This window comes from Trachinotus anak, unplaced genomic scaffold (assembly GCF_046630095.1).
Source record: "Trachinotus anak isolate AG129_WGS33_773 ecotype Australia unplaced genomic scaffold, CSIRO_AGI_Tana_v1 ptg000028l, whole genome shotgun sequence".
Lineage (NCBI taxonomy): Eukaryota > Metazoa > Chordata > Actinopteri > Carangiformes > Carangidae > Trachinotus > Trachinotus anak.
The window spans coordinates 22,869,008-22,891,190 of NW_027273879.1; the positions used below are offsets into that span (position 1 = coordinate 22,869,008).

At 40.4% G+C, this 22,183-nt stretch overlaps 1 protein-coding gene across 2 annotated transcripts in view; it reads left to right on the plus strand.

Moving 5' to 3' along the window:
• Positions 1–22,183, plus strand: part of LOC139611858 (ras-specific guanine nucleotide-releasing factor RalGPS1-like) — a 125,660-nt gene that overhangs the window by 73,500 nt on the left and 29,977 nt on the right. The window contains exons 9-10 of one of the 2 annotated variants that reach the window (XM_071466806.1): positions 12,876–13,013; positions 15,427–15,520. In XM_071466806.1, coding sequence (XP_071322907.1) covers positions 12,876–13,013; positions 15,427–15,520 — 232 coding nt within the window. The remainder of the gene's footprint in view (positions 1–12,875; positions 13,014–15,426; positions 15,521–22,183) is intronic. The other variant, XM_071466807.1, reaches the window with a different exon arrangement.

The following is a 22,183-nucleotide window of genomic DNA, read 5'->3' on the forward strand; positions in this document are numbered from 1 at the left end:
AAAATAGAATAAAAATGAACATTATCCAAAGTGCAGTAAAGAGAAAAAGTATGACCCCCATTTGCCCTGAGACCAGCTCCAGTTCTCCTGAGTTCACCTGCTCTCAGTTCTTCGGGTTCTTGTCAGGTAGGTTGTTCCAGTGTCTTGGAGAACCTGCCTCAGTTCTTCTGTCTCAGTGTCTCTGTCTCTTCATGTGATCCCAGACTGACTCCATGATGCTGAGATCAGGACTCTGTGGGGGCCAGACCATCTGCTGCAGGACTCCTTGTTCTGCACGTCTCTTATGACTCTGAGGACATGTGACAGGGCTGTGTATGTGCTGATGAAATGAATTTCAGTTTCTTAGGGAGTTACTTAAGGTTGTGGCACAGAATAACTTAAAAAGTTTCCTTAGTTAAGAAAAGACATTAAGGCATTTGCAGCAATAAAAGAGATTTTACAGCAGTAAAATTCTATAGTTTCCGTGGTGACAAAGTTCAAGAAAAAAATGGCAAGAAAACCAAATTTATCAGAGGAGGGAAACTCATCGTGGAAAGTAAATTTGATCCTCAAATAACATCCAACAGAAAACAAAAAATGTGGAAGGAAATTGAGACAAATATAAATTCAATAAGTCAGGTGAAGAGGTCCATCCAAGAGGTACAGAGCTCACCATTAACAGAAAGATAAGAATAACTTTACTTAAAATTAACTTACAGCTTAGTACCTGTTAAGATTAGGCTACACTAACTGTTGTAACGTTTGATCAGCTAAATAGGAAATATGGCTGAAAAAGAAGCGATCCAGCTCTAGACGGTTAGACAAATCATAAATGACCTGTCGATCAAATCTATAGAGCAAGATCAATTCCTCGTCATTGAGGGTGTCCATCAGGTTCTTCAGGATGTGGAAAAATCTTCTTGGGGTGTGTTAATCCTCTTCCTTAATCACCATAAATATAGACATGTTACAGTTAAGATACAGTCAGAGGTACCTAAAGTTTTTTTCCTTAGTTTGGTCTTCTGTGCAACGGTTTAACTGAATTTAAGTGATTCCTCAAGTATAAGTATATATTTAATATCTTAAATACTTAGTGACCATTTTAAGGAAACCTTAAGGAGAAGACTTAGGGGTTATTTGTGCAACAGTTTTTATTTTAAGGAAATCTTAAGTTGGACTTAAAGGAAAATCTTAACTTAAGGTGCTTTGTGCAACTGGCCCCTGGACTTTAATAGGAACAGAGAGATGTAGTCCTCCGGCTGGAACTGGGTATTTTACTGTATTTCCCGCCTCTGAGGTGACTCAGATATGTGTATCTGTGAACCAGGCAGAGACCATCCATTCTGACAGTCTGCCAGAAGCAGAGGTGGAAGAGTTTGGATACAGTTTGTTATGTTGTCATAGTAATTACTGGTTGCATAACACCTCGACTCAACAAACACAAATATTCAGTGACTCATTGTATTTGTTTCTAATTGCACAAGATGCTCAGGCTGGAGATGTACCAGAGATAAAATCCTGCCGCGTGTCTCAGAGAGGTCAGAGTGGTGAGGACGATGGTTATCATGTCAGACATTTGGTGAAACTCGACTCTCTGGGAGGAGAAGCTCGTGCTGACTGGTACTTTTTTTCTGGGTCCAAAATCTTCAGCAGGGAAATGTTAAGATGGTTTAATGTTGTAGGCTGAATGAGCTGTGTTCTTATCAGAACATGACAGATGGAGGAGAACTGTAGAAGCATTAGTGCCAAGTCAAATCCCTAAAGGAAATATTATGATACTCATTTGTGCCTTCAGGTGAAATTGCAACATGCAGCAGAGCAAAAAAAAAGATTTTTCTTTTCTTGTCCTCTTTGTCGTGATCCTTCCTGCATGTGAGTTTTGACAAACAGGAATTCTTCAGACTCCTCCAGCGGCTTTTGTACATCACGCAGTCCCGCGTCTGTTCCCTTCCTGTGCTTTATAAAAGACAACGTGCCCTGGCCTGTGACTGCTCTCCATTCTCTGTCCTCTCTGTTCATGCACGCAGCCTGCTGCTCTGATGGGTCTGGTAATGATCTACAGCAGAGCCAGGCAGCGAGTGGTCAGGAAGAGGCAGTGGGCTGTGAAGCATCTCTGCTGCTGCAGCTCACTCTCCATTCAGATCCAGATCACAGCAGCACAGATTCATGATTATTCACTGCTTCTAGGCTGCCTTTAGGTTTCCTTCACACGCACAAATGTCTGCTCAGCAGCAAGTGACCAAGGAAGAGAGAGAGAGAGATTGATTCATGTTTTTAGCGCTAAAGTTAAGACACAACACAAACATAAACCTCAAAGATCAACCAACAGGCCAGAAAAACAGCAGCCAGCTACAATATTCTGTTATGTAATATATTGAATCTCCCAGAGAAACATGCAGTAAAAGTTGGCATTCAACAGGAAATGGATTGTGTCATTTAGCTAAATAAACAAAATCAAACAAAAAATGTAGCACAGTGCCTACAGCATGACAGCTGCTGGTGCCCGGGGTAAGTGGAGAAGCAAACAGAGTGAGAGAGGAGAGAAGTCTCCTTTCATCAGAACTTAGCTTAGAGAAACGCATACAGATATTTCATCAGCATTTTACCTGCCGCCAGCTTCACAGTCAGAGTAATTTCCTGTAGCTTCCACTTAGTGATAAAAACCTCAGTACTATGTACAACCACATATGTACATTGTGGGCGGCTGTGGCTGTGCAGAGCGGGTCAGTGGTTTAGTTCCTGACTCCTCATGTCAAAGTGTCCTGGGGTAAGATACTGAACCCCAATTGCCCCTGATGTATAACTGGTGTGTGAGTGTGTGTGAATGGTAGAACAAGTGGTATATATGTAGAAAAAGTGTGTGTGTGTGTGTGTGTGTGTGTGTGTGTGTGTGTGTGTGTGGTGAATGCTTTGATTGGTTGATAAGATGAGAAAAGTGTTACAGAAGTACGTTTACCATTTTACTTGGACATATCTAAAAAAAAATTACTTTGGTTATTAAAATCATTACATTCAAGTGCTGTATCATTACATCTATTGGTATTAAGTTTTCACTCATAATGTCAGTGTCGTTTTAAAGCTGAAGGCATTAGGTCTCACACTCACTTTGGTTCAGGTGTGAACTCAGACACTGAGCCATGAGCATGAGCAGTTACCATGGTAAAAGACTCACAGAGACACAGACAGGGAACATTAACACCTGTCTGTCCAGACAATGAACACAGGAGGAGGTGGACACAGAAAACAACAAGTTAAAGGAAAAACATTCAAATTAAAGCCACAACAGAACCTCTCCATGAGTAAGTTAAAGAGCACAGTTTACACAGACACGTATAAAGTTATGACTTCAGTTCTGATCTCCCCCTTCAATTACTGATATGTTATTTATCAAAGCTAATCATAAATAAAATAGGTTTTATGAAACCTACTGTCACAGTTAAACTTTGTAAATGACTTGTGTTAACATCACCTGATGACGAACAGGCTCAGATGAAATGTTTGGGGGGGGGGGGGGGGGCACAGCTCAGCCTAAGCCCCTGTTCAGACCTGGTATTAACATCCGTCCTGGACAGCTGTAAGTTCAGGTGTGAACGCACCCAAGATGCATTCAGGACGCATCTGAGAGCCGATCACTCAGACCACATTCAGAGGTGGTCGGGGCCACATGTGGCCGCAGTCTTTCAGCAGTGTGAATGCAGATGCGTCCTGGCCACACTGAAGGAGGGCCTCCTCTACTGACGTCCTGATGTCTGATTGGTCCTGTCACAGTTTCATAATGAACTGCAAATATTAAACTCTTTCTAATGGATAAAACCTTTTTGCACTGTAGAGCTGAGACCAGCGCATTGATTCACTCAACATCGCCATACTCCTCGCTCTCTCTCGCTCACTTACTCTCTCTCTCACTCACACACATACACACACATACATGGAAGCATGTTGACGATGGACCCGTCTGTTGGATTGGCTAAAAACAGCACCACATACCTGTGTATTTGCATATGTAAGGAGGAAGTGAGATCTGATCACAGTTGACCCCCACTGTACGTGATGGTTTCCCCCAGCACCCAGTGACCAACCTGTACTCTAGAGCTAAACTGATGGCAGAAAATTAATTGGAATCTATTTTGATAATTGATAATTTATTGATCATTTTAATTCTATATATTTATCTTTTTTATTTAAACTAAAAATTAATTGACAATGATGTTGAGTAGATACAAAATAAAAAAGGTAAAAGAAGTGAGTTCCAGGTGCTTGGTCCAAAGAGGCCAAAAGCAGCTCTTCCAAGCTCATTATGAACCAAACCATGGTTTTGTGCTCTGAGTGACGTCCACCATTAAAAAAAAATCATCCAAAGGAGCAGCAAAATGATTGGACTGGAGCAGGAACCGTGAAGCAGCATCTACAGCAGATGGACTAAGATGAAAGGGCCACAGATGGCTTCAGATACTACACACATACTACACAACAATACTCACCTACCACTATTTTAAACTGTTTTACACCAAACAAGCTGTACGTGTTTGTTTTGAGTTTGCACTAATGCTTTTACACAAACTGATAAATAAGATGTCGAGTTTGAGTTGAGTTGAACTCCATGGACATGGAGTGTAGGTCAGTCATTAGTCCTGGTGTCATGTGGTCCAATGGACCAAACTAACATGGAAGTAAGATATGAAAGCAGCTGTCTAATAAAGGCCTTGTAAATAAACAAATATTCAAATCATACATTATAATCATATTTATTTAGCATCAATTACAAACCTTTATTGATCCCAGCTTCTCAAATGTGACTCTTTGATAATTTCCCAGTTTTCTATGACAGTAAACTCAGCATCTTTGGGTGAATAAGTTAAGTCAGGGCTCCTCGGGGCCCGGCTCGTAGTCCAGTAATGACTGTATCTTGCAGAGTGAGGGTCTGACTGGTGTGATGGGCTGTTGGACACTCTGTGTCCAGGTTCTTCTGAGCCTCAGTGAAGCAGGGAGACAGAGCACAGCTGAAACACATTACACCCCGCACTGCGTCTGTCAGTATGACACAATCGGCAAATATTTGTTAAGCATTTGGTGTTGTGTTATGCAGATGTAATATTTAGGCTGGAGCTGCCAGCACAGCTGATATCATGGACAGCCAGTATCTCGAAGGGGTTTGGGTGTAGCATGGAGAAGAATGTAGCTGGAAGGGTTTTCAGCCTGGAGAGGAGAAAGGAGTTGTAGTTCCTGCTGGTTCAAACATTACTGTCTTCTCCTGGATCTGGACTCATTTGTCTTCTTGATGCCTTTGATAAGATTATTTTCACTGTCGGCAACATATCTCAACAGCTACAGAAAAAAGTCCAAAGATATTATGAGGTGTGATGAACACTGCGATCACAGTCATGAGGCTTCAGACTCTGAGGCTTGTTTCTTTCATTATTACAAACCCAACTAAAATGCTGAGCTGTCAACCGCTGCCAAGCACTGCCTGAGGTGCTGCCCAGTATTTCCACTGTTTTCCATCTCACACTCATCAATTGAGCTTTTAAACTTCTCCATGTTGGCGCTGACACAGTCTGCACACATCTTGTAAACTCAGTGTGTGATCGTTAGTGATGAAGACTCTCCCTGCTGCTTCAACCTCTGTTTGTCAAACGTTTAAAGATGAAATCATAACTTTCCACATGAAATTGGTGAGATGATTTTTTTCTCACACTGACTCAGGACATTGTTGTGTGTGAACAGCTGAATGAAAATGTCCTTAAACTGGGTCAGGCAAAAATTATGGAGCTGGCAGCGACTACAGGAACTATGTAAATGTCAATTTAAGTTTACCGTGAAGCAGGGTTTTGCTGCTAACATTCATTCATTTTATTTAATTTCACACAAATCAGAATAAAGTGCAAGTAAAAGCACTGAAAGCATGATAATAACAATGCGTGAAAACGAGGCTCCAGAAGCTTGCGAATAGGGTACTCACTGTATGTACAAATACAGTTACAGCCACAGAATTCATAGATACATAAATCCTAATACCTAGAAGCCTAAAAAGAGCGCAATGGGGAGGATACACAATCAGAAATAAATGGTAAATGAAATGGCTATGATTCATATCTTATTTAACATGGTTTTCCCACCATAAAAATAAAAATTTTGATAGGGGCTGTTCAGGCCTTGGCCCCGCCCACTACCTGCTGGCAGAGGTAGAGCAGAGAGGATGAAGATGTCAGAGGAGGAAACATCAGAGACTCAGCTTCATGTTGGAGCCTCAGTCAGACCCAGACTCAGATGAGGAGTCTGTTGAGACCAGAATCAGAGACTAGCAGACGGATCAGAGCGGTTAGCATCTTTTATCTGTTTATGTTGTTTGTTAGCTTGTAACTGGCAGTGGCTGACACAGTGTTAGTGGTTGTGCTAATAACTCTGGCTCTCTGTACTGACAAGGTTTCAGGTGTATTTAGCCCCGCCCCCGTCCCCACAAGTTGACATGATTGGTTCCTTAGGTTCTATGATGTATGAATCCCTGGCTGTCTGGATCTTTTTTTATGAGACTGTCATTGGTTCACTGCAGGTGAAACACTCAGTCATGGTGTTTATTTCACTCATATTTGAAGATAGATAGATAGATAGATAGATAGATAAAAAGAAATACTATATTAATCCCTAGGGGAAATTCAGATTGTCCAGTAGTTTATTAATGTATTAGGTTCTACACCCCAGCATTAAACACACACATATAAAGTCTATGTTGTAATAGAGATGTTGAAACAGTGACACAGAGACATTGTATGTGGTGAGAGCAGACTGAGATGTGATTGGATTGTTTTCAGCAGGGTTTTCCACAGCCTGTATTACTGATAAAAGTTATTGGACATTTAGAAGTACCTCTCACAAACACACTGATAATGAACCTGTGTATGAATGAATGAACCTGTTACAGTTGGACTAAAAACAGATGGATGTTAACGCAGGACTGAACAGGACCTGAGTGTGTTTGTGCTGATGTGTTGTATTTTCTTTGTGTTAAGGGCCTCTTTTAAAATGAGCTGGTCAATCTCTAAGACTGAAGCAGAGGTGCTGAGCTGTTGTGACTGTAACTCTGAGGTTGTGTTCTGGTCTCCACCCTGAGCTGAGCTGAAGAGATAAATCAGCAGCAGCAACTTTTGACCCTGAAGAGAAAACATGTAACAGCATCACACATCCAACAACAGAGCCAACACAAACACTGATGGCCTCTGCTGCAGGCCGGCTGTCTCTGCTGCAGAGTTGTGAAAGGCCATCCCTCGGCTCTCTGCTGTGGCCAGTGTCCCCTGTGCTCCAGTTGAAAAGGCTCTGGCCCTCTCCAGCTCAGCGATCACAGCTCTGTCCGGCCCCTGTGAGCAGGTGGCTGGACCACACACTGAGCTGATGTAGCACATGGTCAGCACAGCAAATGGACACCATCAGACAACATCAGACAACAAACAGACATATAGAAAATGACAACTGAGTCCTTAAGGTTGATCTGAGCAGAGCAGAGACAGGTAAACTGCTGTGTGTTTGTGTCCTGGTGCAGGAGGCCTGACCTCTGCTCCATGACCTCTGACCCCTGTGTGTGTGTGTGTGTGTGTGTGTGTGTGTGTGTGTGTGTGTGTGTGTGTGTGTGTGTGTGAGAGAGAGAGAGAGAGAGAGAGAGAGAGTAAAACACTGCTCATGGCACCAGATTTTATCTTGAGACTGATTCCAGTGTTTTAACATGAGACAGTGTAACTCCACATGGGTGTTTGTGTGGTGGTGTGCATAGTTAGTTTTCACTTGCTTTCATCTATCTAAGTTGGAGCTTCTGGCTCCATCAGGTTCTATCAGGATGTGTTTACAGCTGCAGTGTTACTAACTCAGCTCATTGTCTCTAGATTTAGAGACTTTTTTCAAACAGTCTGGGTATAAACCTGGTCCAGGTCTGGACAGTGTATGGATGCTGACAGTGGGCTTAGGGCTACTCTTGTTACAGACAGTCTACTGAGCCGCTCTGGTTTCCCATCTACTCAGGAACTGCAGGAAGAGGAGGAGCTTCAGTACTCTGAGCCTCACTTCAAACGGTTCCAGGAAGTGTTGAGTTTGTATTAACATGTAAGTCAGTAACTTTAACACAGTAAACAGGAGTGACTGAAAACAAGGCTTCATACTAAAATACAGCTGTGACTAGTTCTACACATAGTTAGACATAGAGACCTGCCTCTAATAAAGGTCTGTTACTTTCTGGAGTTGAGGTAAATAGAGACTAAACTATTGCAGATCTAGACAGAAGCTGTGTGAGAGACAAAATAAGTAATACTGTCTTGGGGCACGGGTTTGAATCTGACCTGTGGCCTTTGCTGCGTGTCATCCCCTCTCTCTCTCCCCAACTTTCCTGTCCCTCACTCTCTCTCTCTTACTATGACTGTAATAAAAGCAAAAGTCTGAAAAACCACCTAAAAAAGAAAAGATAGTCTGTCTCCTCTAACTTTCTCTCTGAGTGATCATTTTATAAGTAAAAACAGCTGAAATCACAGCTCAGTCTTTGTCTTTAATTTATGCCTTCAGTGAGTTTGTCTAATGACGTTGCAGTTATAGAATCAGGATTTGACCATAGGCTGTCCAGACTCTTGTAAAAAAAAAAAAAAAAACTCAATTTGACCCTGTTATCACTTTCCAAAATACCCTCTATAAAAGTTCATTATTACAGACACTGCAACATGTGCTGAGTGTCTGAAGAAAGTTTCCATACAGTTTCCAAAATGACTAACCTGAAACGACACAGTTTAAACACAGTTCAGTAAACCATGATCTTCAAAAAGACGTCCTCACACAATTAAAATAAAAAAAGAAATCCACTGACGCTCATGTACTTGAGCACACAGTGGAGTCCACACTGCTTACTGAATCACTGCACTGCAACTATACACTCCATGTATATGTCAGCGAGAACCATCATAGCAACATTACCAAGGCAAAAGATAAAGAAAAATATTGCAACTTTTTTCAAATTGTATTTTACAATATCAATCACACAGTTCTCAGTACCCCCTGAAAAGCTGATCTTATTCTGAAAATAACCACATACAGTACATTGGATCCTAAGATGAGTAATGATGATGTCTAAGCCTGAAATTGACAGAGAAAACATGTTAAATGGTCTCTACGTTTGAAAAACGACAGCATGATAATATTTTTAATGTTAATATTTTCAGGAAACCTGCTATTTCCAATGTAAACCTGCTCCTGGGATTTTCCAGATGAGAATAAGTGATAAAAATAAATAGAATAAAAATAAGTGTAAATCTAGGTTTTCAGTTTTTCAAATATTTAGTTTTCCTGCCAGTGGAAATGATACTGAGCTCTGGCAGTAAATCTCTTCCAATGAATTGTACTAACAACATTAATGAATATATTATTTAACCTTGTATTTCAAAGTTTCGCCACAAAGGAACAGTCTGCACAGGTGTGTCTGCTCCTCAGTTTATTGGAGCCCTGTAACTTTTATGAATGCGCATTCCCCAATGTGTCCACCTGTGCCCTCTAGTCTTTTCAAAGACCTATAAAATACTGCGTCTGCCCCTATTTTCCACATCATGTCTCAGCCACACAGCAGACTTATCTACAAAAAGTTTCCAGTTTCCAGTAAACAAAAAAAAGTCTGGACCGTGTGCTAAATCCCAGCCAAGGTTTGTAGTCAAAGGACAAAACATGGATGTTAATCTTCCTGTTAAATCTTCAGTAAAACTAACTTCAAGTTACATCGGCCTTGTGCACATTGGTAAATGTTACATTAGAAGCCATGTTGGTCTGTTTTTTCTGGTTTCAATAATCCTGGAGAAGCCTGTATGTAATACATCATGTGCCACAGGATGTACTGCTGTACATCCTATGGCACTTAAAAAGCCTCAGCTGCTTGGTGTGTAGTAGTGACATAGCTTGTTCCATGTGGAGATGATAAACCGCAAATGTGGTTCTGTGGAGCCTCACATCTGTTCTCCATTGATGAAACTGCATGCACACAGTTAGAGGAGATTCCCACAGGAAAACAGACAGTGTGAGAATCTACTGATTTTATGATCAACAGGAGCTCAAACGCTCAATGATCAACAGTCAACCAGAAACCAGAGCTAAAACATATGCATCAGTTAGTAGATACTTGGATTTCAACAGGACTAGACAAAGAGGTCAAGGTGAGACCTAAGCTGGAAAGAGGTGCCTGAGGAAATGGAGTTTATATCCAATAAGCTGTTGATAGTGCCATAGTACCATTTTTCACTGTGAGATTTATGTTTACAGTCTGTACAAAAAGGAAAATAGATGGAAGCTATTCATGTCTACTAATCAGTCTGCTAATGAACTCCAGCTGCAGTGATTTTCCAGTATAATGTTTAAAGCCTAGTCAGGCAGAGCAGTCAGGGGTTATGAGACACTACAGGTTGCATATTACACCACTGCTACAGGAGCTCTCACATCAGAGTGTAAGCACAGTGTAGTGATGGTGAGATGGACTCCTGCAACCTTTCAGTGTCTTCAACACAAGGATTAGCATCACAGGGGGAGATAAAAAATGTGTGCTCCTCAGTAATTCAATCAAGCACTAGCTAACCCAGCATTGCTAGTAGCATTCATGTATTTATTAGATTTCAAATTACAATCCCTCACCATGCTTGTTACTAAAAAAGTAATCAGATTACCGTAAAGTTTACAGTTGACTTCAAGCTATCATTAGCATTGTTAACATGTTGTGCATGACATACAGTTTTCCAAGAATAAGATCGTCCCAGTTCTAACTGTAGTTTGATTTCAATTATTTGATGGCTTAGAATAAAATGATTAGCATGGTAAAGCAAACTAGGTCTGTGTTTTCTATATTTGCGTATTTCTAGATACATTGTGTATAGTATAGTGTGTATATATTGCCAAACTGTGTGTTAAATCGATTGATTTGTACTTTGGTGGGCTTTCCTGGCCACCAGGAATATTTAACTTATTACGTTATATAACTTCACAATTTATTGTAAATGGTTATTAAAGTCACAAGGAAACCAGAATTAGGAGTTCTTCTTCCGTCTTGGTTTTATGGCGGGTTGTGTTATTTATAAATTGAAGGAAAGATGCTGCCAGCGCAGATTAATGTGAGCAACATGTGGCCAGTGTCAAAGAGAAGATTTGTCACTTGTAAAGAAAAGTGCCAGCATTGTGCTGGTATAGATAGAAAATGTGGAAAACACTTTCATCTGGTGCATAGTAATTATACTTTCCCATAATACCATCAGAAGTTCAGGAGAATGAAAATAAAGCAGCCAGTCAAACATTAACCACCACAACAGATATAAGACCACTCCTGATATGATGACGGATCCTATCATTAATTATTCTATTTATCTATTTATTGCATTTACATTAAACAAAATGTGCAAGAGAGGTAGGAAGCTGCAAGCTTGTACATATTTCCCCTAAGAACTTTCTGAACTGGGTATATGAATGTATACAATATATAGCAACATCGTACTGAACAGTTGAACCCCTTCACTCACATATGGAAGCCATGAACTGAAAGTAATCTAATCTAATCTAATGCAAAAAGGCCATATCAGATGTTTAATACATAATATTATTTTTTTTAAATAAAATGTGCCATAATTATCAATTTCCAGTGTCCCTTGTTGATCTCTATTATGTAATATATTAATTTGAATACGCTATATTCTGTCAAGTGTGTATACAATGTAGATTTTACGGCATATTGCATTGCAGGCTCTATAATTGTGTGTAACAACTCTTATCTCTAATTATTAATATTAGGTCAGTACTGGGTATAGCTCTACTGAAGCATTTTGAGCCCAAACCATAGGGTAAGTGGACAGATTTAAGCCAGTTTAGCTAAGCATGCTCTGTGGGCAAGTATTAACCAGAATCTGAAGCGCCATATTGATGGGTGCAAGTGGGCCTATCATATATTTGCTCATAATTCAAGATGCCTTTTTGATTGGGGGGGGGGGGTCAACAGATGGTGGAACATTGGTGCATACTTATTGAATTGATTGGTATCACTCCTTTAAACAGAATTAAACTATCTACAGTGACTTTGTTTAGCTTTGTGAAGACTTGCAGGTTTAAGTTTGGCTGATTGAGCGTCTTCAATCTGTTGAGCACAAGGCTTGAATCCAAAATTGCTGCTTGCAGCTATATTTATCATTATTTTTATCATTTTTCTGACGTGATCTGGAACAAGCTAGAAACATGAATTGAAACTCTGCCCAATCAGTGGAAATAGTGTGCAAGGCTTCTCAAGAAATATGAGCCCAATTAGTCAGATAGTGGTGCTGAAATTTGGGCCATTAACTTTAGCCATTAACTTAACTTGACATCGCTGAGGGCATTGTTATAACAACATGTATTGTTTTTGGCAGTTTCCAAACTGCTTCAGGTGTATTAACACCACCCTCTGCACTGGCATAGACACAACCCTAATTTACATGTAGCTTGGGTTTGTGTCTTAAAGCACGAGGACGAGTTCAGTCTCCTTCCATTGACCCAAAAAATCTTGTTTCTGGAGGTTTTCAGACTTGACTACAGTTCTGGAGCAACACTGAGAATCTGTTTGGCCTGGAAAGCTGCAATTTGTTGAAATATTAGCCTAATCACCTGTTAGAGCTGGGCAGCCTGAAGATTTGTTTGTTACACAACTGGAAACATTCCTGGTTGAAACAGTAATATGCTGGAGATTTTACAGAATGATGCGGAAAAGAATGTCATCATTTGGCAAATATAAATATCTCATTGTTGTGTGTGCATCTATCTGTTTGGCTGTCTACCTAGGTGGAGGCTATGAACTGAAGTCCATAAGTAAGCTTTTAGTAAACTTTTCATTGTTGGGTTTCACTAATTGATTTACGGTCTTGTGTCGTCTCATCCAGGTATCTACCTGTTGGACATGATCTACATTGACTCAGCCTATCCTGCATCAGACAGTATCATAGAGACAGAGCAACGGACCAATCAGATGAACAACCTTCTGAGGGTCATCTCCGACCTGCAGATGTCATGTAACTATGGTAGGAAACAAATGATAACATCTACATTATCCAGTGGAAAAAGTAGACTATGTAATGAGCTGGTTGGTTCTTTACCAATTAAAATAAATTTTCTGGTATAGGACAAAATTGTTTTTCCAAACACCCTCCCCCCAGCCACCACTACCCAGAACATTTATTGTTCACCATTATTAATTTCTCTTTTTTTTTCAATTGCTCCTATAGTAGTGGGCTAAAACAATAATTGAGGCTGGGAATTTGACTCTAAACAAAACCTTAGGCAAACCACAAGACTGGCAATTTTGTGGGCTAACCCTTGTCTAATATAACAGGGTACCAGACTAGATCTATTTTGAAGACTATCACGACAGTCTTCACCTCGAATGATGCCATCCTTCCACCTATCCTTGAGACCTTATGTCAGGAAACTCATGTGACTGACCATCAGGGGCTTGGCACGCCATCTAGCATCTGGGTCAACATGCCTCTTCCTCTTCCATTCATGCTATAGCTGCGGTCCGCTTCAGTCTAGCATTGGATACCTGAGCATTTCCTGACTCACACTCCATTCCAGTTGGTGGCGATAATGCACTACAAAGTTGTTCACCGACTGGTATGAAAATCAAGAAGTAGAAGAATAGAACAAGAGGAAGCCATCAAGAGAAAATGCAATGTGCAACCTCATAATGAGATACGAGAATAGGACCAGGAGTTCAACACCTTTGCATCCACTGATGCAAGGATGAGTAAGGTATGAATCAGCCTTTCCTTGTCTCATCAGAGACTGAGAGTACCTTAACTGTGTTTCTAGACTCCACTGCAATTAATTTGTCACTCAACCTCCCCTGATGTATTCACACAGTGAGTTGGAGGTGTTAGACTTTATTCATATGATTATGTTAAAATGTACTGATTGGTAGACTGTGGCCAGCTGAGCACAATCAAATCTTGTCTCCTTGGTTCTGCTATTCATAGACTCATAAACAATTTAACAGAAACTTGATTTCAAAGAAGACTTAACTAAAGACATGACCTCAAAAAAAAACATCCATCTTCAATTAAAAAATACCAGGATAGCGAGCTAAAAACATTCATCCGATAAAGTATCTATGTCAGTCAAGCAAACAATGGAAACGGAGATGAAATCCCTGCAAAAAAACGAACGATATCCCACATACTAAAGGACACACTGGAAAACCTCTCAACCCCATAGAGAAGCACATCGCAGAGAATGGCAACATTCTTCGGCCTTTAAAGCAGCAAGCGGACATTCATGCTAAGAATGTTAGCTATATCTTCAACAATAGAAAACATTCAGATTAGCTTGTGCAAGAACTGGAAAGATACTAGCTCTTGTCTTGCGTACGTGACTAACCTATGGGAGAAAATGGATGAACTTGGAGGACAGATTCAGGAGAAACTTAGCAACAGGCGCTGTGGGAAACAATCTGAGAGGCTACCTCCAGATGATGCTAACTGGATCCCAGCACTCAAGAACTCCGGCAATAGAGCACATCTGTTTTTTTCTAACAACAACTGAAGATCGCGGACCATGTTTTTCAGGCTTCTATGCTATACCAACTGGCAGGGTGTCCTGGAGGGCACGAGGGAAGCTAACCCCACTCTCCCTGATGACACCCAGCTGCAGTTCTTTGCTGACTACAGCCCTGGGACAATGCAGAAATATAATTAAGTCCTGTGATTTTGAGAGTGAATCACAAGGGCATAAAGATGTCATTGAACTAGACAGAGTAGGCAAAAGAAGTTGTGAAATCTGTTGTGCTGGGAGGTATGGAAGAAGACCCTGAGCACTGTGCACATGCTCCCCTGGAGGAGATGGAACTGCAGTAAGAGCTTTGACCAGGATGTATGAGTAGTACTCAGTTAACTTGTTAGTACAAAGATAACATGATAATGAGACGTAAGTTGGTCTAGAATATATCTAGTGTGTTGATACTCAGCACACTAAATGTTATATTTAATCAAGAATGAAGCTGAAAAAACAACTGGTTTTGATTAACTTTAGTTGTACATGTTCTTTTCAGGTTATGTCTTTAGTAGACTTAACAGCAACAGTTTCCCACAAGAGAGCATTATACTGTTTATGTGTTACACTATACATGAGACTGGAATGGTTTTAACCATATAGATTAATGATATGTTTGGCTCTTGATACGATGCAGTTTCCAAGAATGTATGAAAAAATCACATATTTGTATATTATTTGCATTTGTATATCCGTTGTCTGCTACCTGTCTTTAATGTAGGTGGACAGTCTAAGCAATAATCAGTGAGTCAGCATCTTAAAGTATAGATTTATATTTTGTTTAATTTCTGTTTCCTTTAGCCAAAATCATTGAAAGCAAAACTGTACACAGAGTAGAGTGTGAGGTGTTTTATCTTAAGTGACTCCCTCAAACCTTTCTGTCTTCAGATCATCTTGTGACCCTGCCACATGTCCAGAAGTATCTGTTGTCAGTTCGGTACATAGAGGAACTCCAAAAGTTTGTGGAGGACGACAACTTCAAGTAAGTTTTGTCTTAATGACTGGCACTGCAGGGACAGCAGTCAACATTTACAATTAGGGAATTTTCCGTGGTTATTCAAGCTCCCTGGAGCATGGCTCCTTTCCATTGTGGACACTCCTCAAGGTTTTCTTTTAGCTCTCTAAGGACCAGAAGACATTCACTTTGGTCATGACACAAGCTTTTTTCTAGCACATGGAAACATGGAAGTGGGTGTGAAATTGACGGGGGTCAGTGCACAGGAAACAGGATGTAAAACGACAGGCAACGGATTTTATCTTTCTCCACAGGGAGTTCATTCATCCAGCAGGCACTGATGACTTTCTCAGGCACCAGGCAGAGTCTCAGATCCTCCCCTCAGGAATAGGGTTGGCTCTCTGCCAGGGCTTGTGACACTTTGTTTTTATTTAGCACTTGATTTTTGGGGGCGGGATGTCATTTCGGGGCTCTGGTCTGTTTATTTCATAGGTTTACTTTAGTCAGACTACAGTTTTAGATGGGGAGTGTACTCAAATGAAACATCAGGCTTATAAATGAGTCATAATTAAGAGATCTTCATTTGGATAATAAATGTAATTATAACTTTATTGAAAGGTTTGATCTGTGTTGGAAGATGTAACTCACTGCTACAGCCTCTGTCTTATTGTCCGATTCTTATTCTTAAGAACTAATACAACCCTGTTTCTGAAAAAGTTGGGAGACTGTGTAAAATGTAAATAAAAACAGAATGTGATGATTTGCAAATCATGTAAACCCATATTTAACTGAAAATAGAACAAAGACAACATATCAAATGTTGAAATGTGAAATTGTATTGTTTTGATGCCAGCAACACATTTCAAAAAGTTGGGACAGGGTCATATTTACCACTGTGTTCATCACCTCTTCTTTTAACAACACTCTGTAAACATTTTGGAGCTGAGGAGAACAGTTGCTGGACAACAACTTTTCCAGTCTTTTGTTGCCCCATCAAATTCAAATTGATCAAATATTTTCCATAAAACAATACAATTTCAGTATCTGATATGTTGTCTTTGTTCTATTTTCAGTTAAATGTGAGTTTACTTGATATTAAATTAAATTAAATTAAATTAAATTTTACACAGTGTCCCAACTTTTTTTGAAACAGGGTTGTATATAACATGAATCAGTGCTACACACCACAACTTGTATAGTCTAAGATATTTGCTGTGTCTTTCCCCAGATAAAATACATAAAACTCAACCATAAAATACAAGGAAGTCCACACAGTGGGGCCCAAAAGACTGAGACCACTCAGTCTCATTCAAGTGAATGGGAAAATGTGAAAACAAGAGACAGACCATTTTCCAAAATCAATCAAAATTGTACAATGTAAAATGACAAGCACCAGATTCATGAGGACTGAGGGCACTTTGCAGTCCCCCGTAGAAACACCTGAAAGGTTCTTAGGCACCTGGTTATTTGGTCTTTATGAATGAGTTTAATATTTTAATTAAATAAAATTTTAATTAAATGATCATGAACATATCTAATTTCCTGAGAACATGGTGTTGATGTGACCTTATCAGATCTCATCTGATGGTTGTTGTACTGAGCTGAGGCTCTGTTACTATCCAGTATTTCACAAGAAGAAAGCAAACAATTGAGAAACATTGTACAGTTAAGAATAAACAGGATTTTGGCCCTTAGTTTCAATTGTTGACCCCTTGATGGTCCCAGAACTCAGGTTGGAGACCACTGTGTGAGGCTGTGCTATATGAAACAGTACAATATACTGTAAGAACCTGATGAGACTCTTTCAGGACACTGTGACAGCAGAGTTCTCATCCTGATTTCCTAGAGACATTTTACAATAGGTTTTGGCCTCAAACACAGCGGTTCAGAAAACATCTGCAGAAATGACACAGTGAGACAGTAGAGAAAAGCTGATGATGACATTGGCCATCCTAACACAGACTTCTCCAAACAACCAGCTAATTGTCCTAAGCTCTCCTCAGTATGTTCGAGCTGTTTTCATCGAGTTCATTGTGATTTTATTACTTATGCTGGTGAAACTACAATAAAATGCAAAATATGAAAGGAAGTAATTATTTTACTCAACAGTGATATTTTAAAGTTGCATTAATAGATGTTTTGACCTCCAATCAATACATCCAGCAGACAGAGAGCAGCATAATTATGCCGTTGGGGTCATCTTGATGAATCTGTCCAATATGGTCTCCACCAACCCTCGAGAAAAATATCTGTCTCTTTGGCTGCTAAACGTTCCACTTTGTTCTCCAACTAATGCTAGCCTTGTGTACCTAAAAACAGCTGTCTGCTGGGGCTGTGGGTTGATTGAAGTACAGTCCCTGACAAAAGTCTTGTCACTTATCCATTTTGTTGAAACAACAGCTTATAACCTGACTTTTAATTAATCCATTGGTTTTAGAAATGGCTCATATGAAAGCTAAAACCCTCCCAAATTATGTTTAATATGCTAAAATAAATTTGCTTCACTGAAGAAAGATTGATCATTTCATGAACACAGAAATGTCAGATTTTGGCAAGACAAAAGTTTTGTCGCCTACAGAGAGTAATGTGAAAATTGAACAAATAATTTACTTCAAATACAAAAATATGTTGCATAACATCAGTGAATGCTGTGGTGCTGTGAGATACATATTTAATATCTTGTATGACTTCCATGAGTTTGAAGGACTGCATCCATGCGGTTTGACAATGATTCATACAATTTATTGATGAAGTCATCAGGAATAGCAAAGAAAGCAGTCTTACATGCCTCCCAGAGTTCATCAGGATTCTTTGGTTTCGTCTTCCATGCTTCCTCTTTCATTCTACCCCAGACATGCTCAATGATGTTCATGTCTGGTGACTGGGCTGGCCAGTCCTGGAGCACCTTGATCTTCTTCACCTTGAGGAACTTTGATGTAGAGATGGAAGTATGCGATGGAGCACCATCCTGCAGCAAAATTTGACCCCTTTTATGGTCGGGAATGTAAGAGGTAGCTAATACTTCTTGATATTTTAGGCTATTGATATTGCCTTCCACCCTGCAAATCTCTCGCACACCCCCATACTGGATGTAACCCCAGACCATGATTTTTCCGCCACCAAACTTAACTGTTTTCTGGGTGAATCTCGGATCCATGCGGGCTCCAGTAGGTCTCCTGCAATATTTGCGGCGGCTGTGATGTAATTCAATCAATCTGAGAAATCCACCTCCTGCCACTTTTCCAGCGTCCATCCTTTTAGCAGGCTGTGGGCCTTGGCAAATGCCACACGTTTTTTTAATTGCCTTTTGTTTAGTGCTGGTTTCTGGGCACTGATTTGACCATGGAGGCCATTTCGAGACAGAATTCTATAAACTGTTCTGGTTGACACGGGGACTTGAGGTGACCAGGCCTGGTGGAGCTCTGCTGCAGTGGACAAGGGGCTGGCCTTGGATTTTCAAGCCAACAAACGGTCCTCCCGAGCAGTTGTCTTGCGGGGTCTGCCGGACCTGGGCTTGTCCAAAACATCTCCAGTCTCTTCAGATCTTTTTCTTATTCTTTGTACTTGACGCTGAGACACGTTGAAGGTGTCAGCCACCTCAGGAGTGGATCTGGTCTTCAGCCTCTTGATAATCAACGCTTTTGTCTCAGGGTGAATCTTAGGCATGTTGTCAGAGGTCAAGTTGCAGTTGATGTGAAGGTCTGGTGTGCTGGGGTTCTTTTTATACACACCCACTAATTGATTGATCAATTATTGATCACAGGTGAGGCTGTAATCTAGGATTGGGTGCATCATATGACAAGGCGACAAGACTTTTGTCTTTGCAAAAACTGACTCAGTGGGCTTTACCAAGCTGTGAACGTTAGAATGCTTTTCAGCGGTTTCGTTTGGCACCAAAACATTATTTCAAAAGCTGTTGGGATTGAAATTAGCCATTTCTTGTAAAAAAAAAATTGATTAGACATATATTTGAGGGGCACTTAAGGTCAGCTTGTACCCAAGCGACAAGACTTTTGTCAGGGACTGTAGTTTGCAGGCTGTAGAACCAAAACGATAAGCTAAACAACCATCATTCTAATACCATTTAACTTTTCTGAAGAATTTCCTCACAGTCATCAACAATGATACAGTCCGTTTAACAACTCACCTAGCTGTAATGCCTGTCTAAATGTTTGCTGCAGCAGTCTAAAGTGTGCGAGTGGAGAAAGACAAACATCCCATGGGAAGCTGCAGAATGACCTTTCAGAGATCACCATTAACCTGCACATAAACACTGACGTCAGTCAGAGAGGAAATACACTTTCCAGACCTGTGCATTTGAATTGAAGTTGAAATGTGAGAGGAGCTTTTCTGCAGAGCATATGTGTAGGCGTCCTCTGAGCCTGCTGTCTGCTCTGTAAGTCAATAATGTGTTAAATCCAGAGTCACTCCAGGGTCAGCTGGCTACGTCCAGCATGATAGAGGCACTGCTGAGAGGCAGTAAATTATTATCTGCTCCACCAGTTTCCATTCTTAGAGATGATGAAATGGAAAACAATAGGCCTGCATCAATAGGATTATTTACAAGCCACATGAATGTGGCATTAATTTGTATTCTTATCTCGCATCAGTTTTAAATCCATAAAGAACTAAACACCTAAGATTGGTGCTGATACTACTTATTGTGAACAGTTCAGTGCTGTGCTGTGGTCTGGAGATCACATTAAACCAAAGCCTGACACAGTGAGTTTTCAAAGTCTGACATTGTGAGCCCCCCTCAGATTAAACAGGGACAACTGTGACCTCTCACACCTCTCCAGACAGCTGACCCTCCCCACCAATATGTGTCACAACAATGTTGTTGAGGCATTTTTAACCTTAATGTCAAAAAATACTGATAGTGCAACATGAATTCTTTTTTTTAAATGTATTTTTTAAACCTTTTTTACAAAGCAGAAATACAAAATGCAATGTCCAGACACAGCAAACTAACACAAAATACAGACATACAAACTAAAATAAGGGAGACAAAACAGCTGAAATAAAAAAGAGCCAGTTCTATAAGTCATGGCTATATCCTTTGAGATTTAGTGGCTCTCAGGTATTCAGAGAAGGGGTCCCAGGTCCAGCAGAATAAAAAGGGTTTATCCATCAGGGCTGTGGAAAAGGCTACGAAAGAAGTGATACTTGTTACAGTACACAGCCACTTTGCATGACTAGGATACATTTTGTTAAGTTGTTGAACAATTGTAATCTAATACTACCAGACATGAGGGCAGCTCCACAAACAATGAAAAAATGAACCAATGGCATATTGACATTTAGTACAAAGATCTGATAGCTCTGGATTCATTCTATGTCTGGCCTCAGTAGAGGTATAAAGCTTGTGTAAAATCTTAAATTGCCCCTCCCAGGCTGAATTAGATGCTTGGACACCAGAGGGATGGCTGCACAAGGTATTCCAGGCTACTGGTTCTGATAGATCAGATTCCCACTTGCCTTTAACTTTACCAGAGCCGACTACCTTGATGCTACAAGGTTTTACATAGCTGTTAGGTAATGAATGTAAACTACAGTTGTATGAAAAAGTTTGGGCACCCCTCTAAGATTTCATGATAATTTGCTCTAACTTTATAAAAGAAGATCACAGCAACAAGATTTGATTTCCTACAGAGATGTAGACATTTAAGTGTTTTCCAGACCAAAATTCTCAGAGTAGCATTACATAGTTTTATTATGATAAATTAAAATGTAAAAAATGGTATGTGCAAAAGTTTGGGCACCCTTCTAATCACATTGATTTCAAAACCTGTAGGGATTTATAGCTGACAGGTTGCAGCACAGAATTGCTTTGACTAGCTTGTGAGACCTTCAATTACAAAGACAGGTGGAACCAATCATGAAAAAGGCTATTTAACAGAGGCAATTGCTGGTTGTGCTTGTCCTTTTTTAGAGTGTGGCAACATGGGGGCATCGAAACAACTCTCCACTGACCAGAAAACTAAGATAATTCATTATCATGAATTAGGAGAAGGGTACAAGAAATTATCAAGAAGGTTTGGACTGTCTGTCTCCACAGTCAGAAATGTGGTGCAGAAATGGAAGGCCACAAGAACAGTCCTTGTGAAGGAAAGATGTGGTAGGCCAAAAAAAATACTGGAAAGGCACAGGCGAAGGATGGTTAGAATGGTCACAGACAAGCCACAGACCACCTCCAGAGAACTACAAGAACATCTGGCTACTGATGGTGTAGTTGTTCATCGTTCCACAATCCAGCGTACTTTGCACCAGGAAAAGCTCTTTGGAAGGCTGATGCGCAAAAAGCCTTTCCTGAGTGTTCGTCACAAGACGAGTCGCATGAGGTATGCAAAAGCACATCTGGACAAGCCAGAAGCATTTTGGAAAGAATTACCGTGGTCAGATGAGACTAAGATAGAGTTATTTGGTCAGAACAAGAGGAGGTATGCATGGCGAAAAAAACACACTGAATTCCATGAGAAGAACTTATTGCCTACTGTGAAATTTGGTGGAGGGTCCATCAGGTTATGGGGCTGTGTGGCTAGCACAGGGACTGGAAACCTTGTTAAAGTTGAGGGCCACATGAATTCCTCTCAGTATCAGCAGATTCTTGACAAGAATGTTCAAGAATCTGTCACAAAGTTGAAGCTACGCCGGGGTTGGATCTTTCAGCAGGACAATGATCCTAAGCAC